This window comes from Haliotis rubra, unplaced genomic scaffold (genome assembly GCF_003918875.1).
Source record: "Haliotis rubra isolate DU_JTF1 unplaced genomic scaffold, ASM391887v1 Scf138, whole genome shotgun sequence".
Classification (NCBI taxonomy): Eukaryota; Metazoa; Mollusca; class Gastropoda; order Lepetellida; family Haliotidae; genus Haliotis; species Haliotis rubra.
The window spans coordinates 1,151,152-1,159,512 of NW_025765314.1; the positions used below are offsets into that span (position 1 = coordinate 1,151,152).

The 8,361-nt window shown below is 41.7% G+C and overlaps 1 protein-coding gene across 1 annotated transcript; it reads left to right on the top strand.

Moving 5' to 3' along the window:
• The first annotated feature begins 6,187 nt into the window (after positions 1–6,187).
• On the top strand, positions 6,188–7,826 carry LOC124268436 (forkhead box protein L1-like). Its single transcript, XM_046703396.1, has one exon. The coding sequence runs from the start codon at positions 6,188–6,190 to the stop codon at positions 7,454–7,456; it is 1,269 nt and encodes a 422-aa protein (XP_046559352.1). The 3' UTR covers positions 7,457–7,826.
• The last annotated feature ends 535 nt before the right edge of the window (positions 7,827–8,361 follow it).

Below are 8,361 nucleotides of genomic sequence, written 5' to 3' on the forward strand. Positions count from 1 at the left end.
TATACAGTAAGAAATGGCTCGCCATATATTTAAAAGATATAAACATTTGCCCACGCAAAAACTGAAGTACGACATACCAGGTTGACCTGAAGAAAAATAAATTTTCCTCAGCGTTGGGAAAAGAGGGTGAGATATAGCACTATCAAAGCTAAAGTACTTCTTTGAGTAAGTACTAGATTTATAAAAATACATTTCTTATCGACGTGGGATTGGTTTTGTCGGGTTCTTTTTTCAGTCAAATAGTTTCCTCTTCACACATACCCTTCTTGTTTGCTGTATCACTTCTTGGAAAATATGCATTCGACCTATGGCATAATATCATCAATTACATGTATATACGCACCATGACGTATAATAATATATTACAATCACAATGAATTATTTCGAGACCAATTTATGTTCAACAGTTTGGTTAACTTCTCTGAGTTGCAATTTGTTTAAATTGGAGAGTCAGATAAGGACAAACTTAATGGATGAACAACCAAATATTTTGGTTGCTTGACATTTTTTATCTTGATTCTCATACAATACCAATACCTAGTACTGATCAAATAATCATGTTATAAATGGCATACAAGTTCACCGCTCAATGTGATGTCAGTAATAATTATTAAAATATGTGGTGCGTGTCATAAAACTGATGAAGGTGGCATCATAAACAGCAAGTGCCCTGTAATTTAGTTAACGCTTTGGAATACAGTGTGAATTGAATATTGAAAAACGTTTATTAAAATATTTGTACCCATTTAGGGAGTGGTTGCATCTATTAATTATGCATTTTATGGCGCTCAGAAAAGGGCTCATTGAAAAAGTCGTTTGATACAGAGTCTGTTTCTACAATGGTAATTAGCATATCTTTGAAACATGTTATACTTCTTATTGAGATGGTCGTATTGTCTATTTCTGAAAGTTATTTTTGCAACTTTTGTACAAAGCATTTACCATAATTTAGGATTAATAATATATCAAACATTTTACGATTTTGTTATCTGAATTAAATATTAATTAATTACAAAAACAAAGCTTTATATCGGAAACATATTTAGACACAAAGGTCATCTGGTATGGACGCTGAGTGGCTTGTTGGTCGAACAGAGCCCTGATTGACTGGGCGGGACGACTCTACATTGAATTCAAATGTATACAAGTAAAATGTGGTTAAATGCCGTGAAAACACAACGAAGTTAACAGCATTTGCACAAAATTTATCTCGTTAACCTTTTGAACGCTGAATTTCACACCTGAAAAAGCGGCGGTGCGTTTGATGTTTACCTGCGGACAAATTGGCAAACAGTCCCGTTGTCGCGCCTTGGGAACCAGAGAAAGGACGTCTTCAGAGCCGTGGTCTTCAATCCGTTGACCTGTGGTCATTGTTGGAGGTGTGATGCGAAATGAACATAAAATTGTTTCTTGCTTATCCCCTTGTCTTCTAATTACTTTGTGGGTTTTCCTTAATGATTATTGAGTTAATCTGTGATGGTATCATTATATGGTTGTATCAACTACAGGCGCATGGTGGAACTGCATCGTTGTTTGATTCTCTCACGATGTCGGGAAACGTTTATCGGATGCCGGTCTATTGTTGTCGAGTGTCGACACAGACGGCCAAACATTCGCGGTCAGCTTGGGAAAGTTTGACCAGTTGAGCCTATAATTGTCATGGTTTCTCAAGTATCACTTATTTCTCTTCAAACGTCATCAGTGTGAAATAAGTTGTTTACGTACTATCACACTTCAGAAACATCAAAGAAGCCGCTTGTTTTTCCACCAGTGTTAGATTTTCATCTTTCAATATTTTTCTCCTGTCTTGCATTAATAAAAGACTTTTTTGAATATCTTGATATTAAATAAACATCAAGTCTACAAATGCAGACATTCCTATTGAGAGTAGATACACAAATTGTCTCAATGCAGATGCTGAAATATGTGTTTATGATACTGGAATTTGTTTATAAACAAACTAAAACAGTTTAATCGTTCGAAAACATTTATGAAAAATAACAGACACGCCCCTTATCACATCACTTCTACTCCTTCATGTTAAGGAAGATAAAGAATTTGATTCACTATTTTTAACACGTAAAGCATCTAGCTCAGTTTGGTTGTACATGTGGACATATCCTAGAATCTTGTTTTTATTCAAATGCCTACGGAACTATTCCATTTCGTTAAAATAACAAGTTTACTTTTTCACAACCCTCGTTTTTCCCCTAGATTAAGGACTCCACACGTGGACGTATTTCAAATCCAATAAAAGCTATATTTCATAAATAAACTATGTTTCGGATCATGATTCTATTTCCTTGCCCGCAAACAGTTGACTGTTGACACAATTTACCATGTCTGTTTGTTTAATAGAAAGAGAACATGTTTATGAACTCCCCAGCAAAATGTTCCAGTTCAAGCTACCCTCAAGGTTCACTTTCTGTTCTTTTTCAAATTTTATCTCGATCTTGTAAAACATCTGATATTGGTTGTGTGGAAGGTGAACTGCCCTAGCCGCGCTAAACTGTCGTCCGCTAGACTGACCCAACTCTGGAGTACAGGGCGGCGGTGATCCAGGTCGTCCGCTAGACTGGCCCAACTCTGGAGTACAGGGCGGCGGTGATCCAGGTCGTCCGCTAGACTGACCCAACTCTGGAGTACAGGGCGGCGGTAATCCAGTTCATCCAAATCACATTCACATTTGGCAAAAATTTATTTTTTCTAAATATAATATTCCAAACACTCCGTGTGACCTCCCAGGTTTTTCGATTCCTCCTTTTTTATACCACCCACCGGCCTGGTGTCTCCGCGATCTGTGTAGTCGGCTATGGTTATCGCAACATCGCCTTCATTTCGTCATCAGACCCCCAATAACATAAACATTTGTACTTCTACCACAATATAACAAATAAACAAAACGCCGTTTGCATATCACGTTCACCTATGACATTTCGCTCGTCCGACACCACTCCAAGTGAGGCACTTCTAGGAATCCGGCTCTGAAACATACTGTTCCATGTTGTAGGATCCCAGGACATGCACGAATGTAGGATCCCAGGACATGCACGACTGTAGGATCCCAGGACATGCACGACTGTAGGATCCAAGGACATGCACCACTGTAGGATCCCATGGCACGCACGACTGTAGGATCCCAGGACATGCACGACTGTAGGATCCCATGGCATGCACGACTGTAGGATCCCAGGACATGCACGACTGTAGGATCCCATGGCATGCACGACTGTAGGATCCCACGACATGCACGACTGTAGGATCCCAGGACATGCACGACTGTAGGATCCCATGACATGCACGACTGTAGGATCCCAGGACATGCACCACTGTAGGATCCCAGGACATGCACCACTGTAGGATCCCAGGACATGCACGACTGTAGGATCCCAGGACATGCACGACTGTAGGATCCCAGGACATGCACGACTGTAGGATCCCAGGACATGCACGACTGTAGGATCCCAGGACATGCACGACTGTAGGATTCCAGGACATGGATGTGGGATCCCAGGACATGCATGCACGACTGTAGGATCCCAGGACATGCACGACTGTAGGATCCCAGGACATGCACGACTGTAGGATCCCAGGACATGCACGACTGTAGGATCCCAGGACATGCACACTGTAGGATCCCACGACATGCACGACTGACAGGATCCCACGACATTTGCATGACCTCATGAAATGTACAAGTATACGAATGAATGAATGAATGAATGAATGAATGAATGAATGAATGAATGAATGAATGAATGAATGAATGAATGAATGAATGAATGAATGAATGAATGAATGAATGAATGAATGACACCCCCAAAGGGTCCGTTATATGTATCTACTATGGAGGGTGAGGTAACCTTATGTTGTGATATCGTTCCAGTACACCTCGCCCACCCCACACAGATGGAACAACAAACATCCCCTCCTCTCCCAACAGATCACTCCCCTCCTCCCCATGTCTCCCACGACGGGAACCTGCGGGGGTGGAGGGACCCTCAAACTTAGGGGGTACAACAAAATATAGGCGTTTTCAACTTCAAGCTATTTTCATTAAATGTTGTTCATTTTCTCATGTCACCCTGCACGACACAACATATGATGTTGTCTTGTTTACCTATCCAGTCAATTTTCTGTACTTCCCTTAAACTTTCATAATTATGAGTTTAGACTAAAAGCCCTGTCGATACGATGTTGTTGCAGCATCAATGATAAGTTTGACAGTGCTGATGAAACTGATTTCCTTGAAGCAATACTCCACGTGTTGACACAGCTGAGCCAGCGATACTCTGTCGCCTGTACTTGCTCTAAGAGTAAAGTTAAATTACTCAATACCGTGGCGGGCAGGGGCCAAATGCATGTGTACATACCGAACTCAAATAATGAGCTATCGATTTAATACAGCGAATCTCTAACGGAATAATAAAAAAACACACAAGAAACATACGTTTGAATACTATGAGTTCAGCATTAAAATGGTAAGTCGCAGTTTCAAAATGACCATAGTTAAATTTACACTCCAAATTTCATTATATTGAGTTGCCGTGATTATAGTTTGAAACGTAATATATATAATAATGTGACACAAGAGATGTGTAGCCATACTAATTAATGACATAGTCAATCTTTTGAAAAGTCAGCCTTGAACGTTCATAAAATAACGTGAGAGTAATGCTAAAGATTTTGTGGCGTTGACATCAAATAATAGCCATTGTTATGAATATTATAGATACTATGGTTTCGATCTGAAATAAGTACTCGTAATGCAAATTATTAATTATATGTAAGTTGTACTTGATAAATATTGTGTGTGTGTGTGTGTGTACAGGCACAGGGAGATGGGAACTGGGTGTACAGCGGAAGGTGATTGTCATCCCACACACTCCGCTCTGTGAATGGGAGAAAGAAGGAAATTGCCCACTGCTATGTTTTGTAATACAGAGCCTCGCACGCCCTCTTCAAGTGTGAGACAGCGCTCGCCACTTTACCCTCAAGTGGGGAGGAGGAGGGTTGTACATTGCATTACAACTTATTCCCATTAATTCGGACTCTGACTATTCAAACCATGAACATATGATTCACAATGACTCAGGCGTGTGGTCACTGCTAGGTTATAGGGAGATTTATTATTGAACAAATGACATTGATTTTAAACATCGACCATCGCGATATCCAACACACAAACGCCGTATTGCCGAGCTACATGTGAACATGTAAACGGTGTAAGATAGTGTAAAAAGTGACATTTGCTGAAAATAAAGAAACCAGTGTCTTTCTCCAGATTCTGATCAAGATTCTGCTCAACATCACGCGATGAGTAAGAAGAACAATTCCCAGTAAAAGTCGGAATGGCTTCTCGTTGCATGTTTCACCCTCCCGGCTCCCCCTCCCAAGCGAGCTGACATTCAGAGACAGAGACTACAGACGCGAGGGTAAGGGAAGCCTGACTGTGGGTCGGCCAGCTTTATCTAGAGTATACACAACCCTAGTCGACTACCCACCATTCATCCCACCGGCGCTGTCAAAATACTCCCTAAATACTTGTATGATAGTTTTTGATATGATCACCGGATGGTTAATTAAACGGCGAACCACGCGAAACAGGTTATAAAAAGCTCATCTAATCGCTGTTTGTGTTATGGGTGGTCAATTTCTCGTTTGGAAATTTCCAAATAAACACGAGCCCCGCATCTTGGGTGGGCAAAATAATTGTTAGTAATGTTTTATAAACATTTCACTGGGAATGGCGCGCTCTGATTGGCCGAGGGATGTTAAGTGCTTGGAAACGTAAGTGTAACTGGCATTTGCCGCACGGCGGGACAAAAGAAACTTTAACACCGCTTGCTCGCTGTTCCATTTATTTGGCTATCAGCAAGTCAAATGCCTATACAAAAACAATAACATACAACAATTGCCGGCCGGACGGACAGGGGCGGGCTCTGTGCTTTAAGAAGGGGGAAGGTAGAGAGAAGGATCATTGCTCACCCAGGTCTCATACTGAGCGTTTCGTAACTGTAACATTGCTAAACCCTCATCACATCTCCGGGTGATCACTTGGATGAGGACTTATCATCACCTGGCTACACCAGAGCGTGGATGTTATACGTGATTGTGTTTTTGGACTTTAACTTTTGAAACCTAAAGTTCAACTTGTGAAGTTTATTTCAATTAATTAATTTTGAAGATGGGTTCTAGAGACAGTTTGGTGCCCCTTGGGGGTGGAGGTCCGATGCCTGGATTCTACAATCCGTACACATCAACCCCCTACCCGTACAGTTTGTATTACAACCCCACCCTGGATATCAACCGTGCTTACGCTCTTCGCATGATTGAAGATCTTCAACGTCGTGAACAGCCCCAGAAACCGCCGTACTCCTACATCGCGCTGATCGCCATGGCCATCAAGAGCGCACCAGACAGGAAAATCACACTGAATGGAATCTATCAATTCATCATGGAGCGCTTTCCGTATTACCACGACAATAAACAAGGTTGGCAGAACTCCATCCGGCACAACCTCAGCCTCAACGACTGCTTCGTGAAGGTTCCGAGGGAGAAGGGGAAACCAGGAAAAGGAAACTACTGGAGCCTGGATCCAAACTGTGAGGAGATGTTTGAAAACGGAAACTATCGTCGGAGAAAGAGGAGGGTAAAGGCGCCCAACAAAGTCGAAGATTGTTCAAGTGAGAAATCAGAAAGTATTGATTCTGGAAATTCAAGTGAAATTGACCACTGTCAATCAATAGAACCGCTGTCATTTGACGAGAGTGACGTGCAAGATAGTGACAATATGGATGATTCGAACAATCTTTCCGGAGACATGGCTTCTGATCCTGCGAAGGTGCCATCCCGTCTCCATCCCGACTCTAGTGGGGATTTCTCCCGGGACGCGTTTCATTCTCCCCCCACCCCCCGGGATAACCAGCTCCTCAACTCTCCACCCCTCGCATCCACCCCTCAACCAACAGCTAACAGAAAACGTGCTAGTTTTACAATAGACAGTATCATGGGCAATGACAGCCCTCCTCAGTGTCACGCCAAAGTCGTAAACTCCGTATGTAAAAAGTCAGACCACTGTGACAATAGTTTTGAAAAAGATGTCAAAAAGCCTGATGTATTTGACAAGATTCCAAGCCCACCGCCGAAAATCATTGATCTAAAAGCCAACTCGACGTCCTCCCTGCCGATGTCTCTGTTTCCGCAACTTTACGACAACACCTACGGACTATCACGGTCGTTTTTTAACAGTTTTCCAAGTGCCTCAGCCCTAACACACATCCCCACCCACGGGCGAGGGTCCTTGGGGTCGTTCCCTCTTCCCCTGGGGGTGACAGGTTTGTCAGCCCTGGGTCAAACACGACACAGTCCGGTGAACATTTCTTTCCCCTACACAACAAGTCCTATGTCCTGGAGTGCCACGCCCCCCTCCCTACAATCATCAGTGCTACAGTGATGAACACCACCGTGCCTTGTGTTCCGACTATAGACTGTATATTGTGCCTTAACCCTCAAAATGACGAGGAAAATTCACCGATAAATGTTGTTTTGTGATGACAATGAAACTGTTTTATATACTACCTTCCTGGAAGCTTATTTCGAAAGACATATACTTTGTGACATTTCGTTGGACGCCACAAGAACCATATCTGTTATAATTGTCCACGATTCCTGCAGTCTGGAGGCCATGTTTCAGTTCTGGAGAAGGTATCTATTCTCTATATTTAATTGTTTATGTATCTTGTTATGGACGTGGTTTAGGACACTTAGATGTAGGGATCACCAAGTGGTTGTCTACTTCATGTATAATGGTTAATAATGTTCATTCCTTATATATGGCATATTAAAAATAGTTGAAAACAAAATTAACTTTTGTATTTCTTCGATGAAAGTTTGGTGAATAACTTCATATTGATATTAAGACTTCAAAGCACACGTACACTGTTGTGAATCGAGTTACCATTAATTCAGTATCATCGAAATGATATCTTATTTTTTCTATGAAATCACACTTTCAAAAGTTGATTTAAGAAATATATTTTGATCAAATGCACGTACATTAACAGCAGCTTTGTGTTTGCTGTTATTAACGGTGTCGTTTTGTTTCGGAACAGTTCATGACATTCATTTCGTTATAAATTTCTCTTTAATATTTGCGAGTGCAAACACGTAGTTTTTACTCGATTTACAACAAAAGTGTGCCCGTGAGGTTGAACTCTTCAGCTGCGCGTGGCTCACGAACTCCCAACTGCATCCCTAGACACGGAGTCTCGCAAACAATCTGGAGTTTAATTGGATTCACACTATCATTGCCTGATAAAACACCTTCTGTCGGCGAAGAATTAAATTGAAGAACAAACT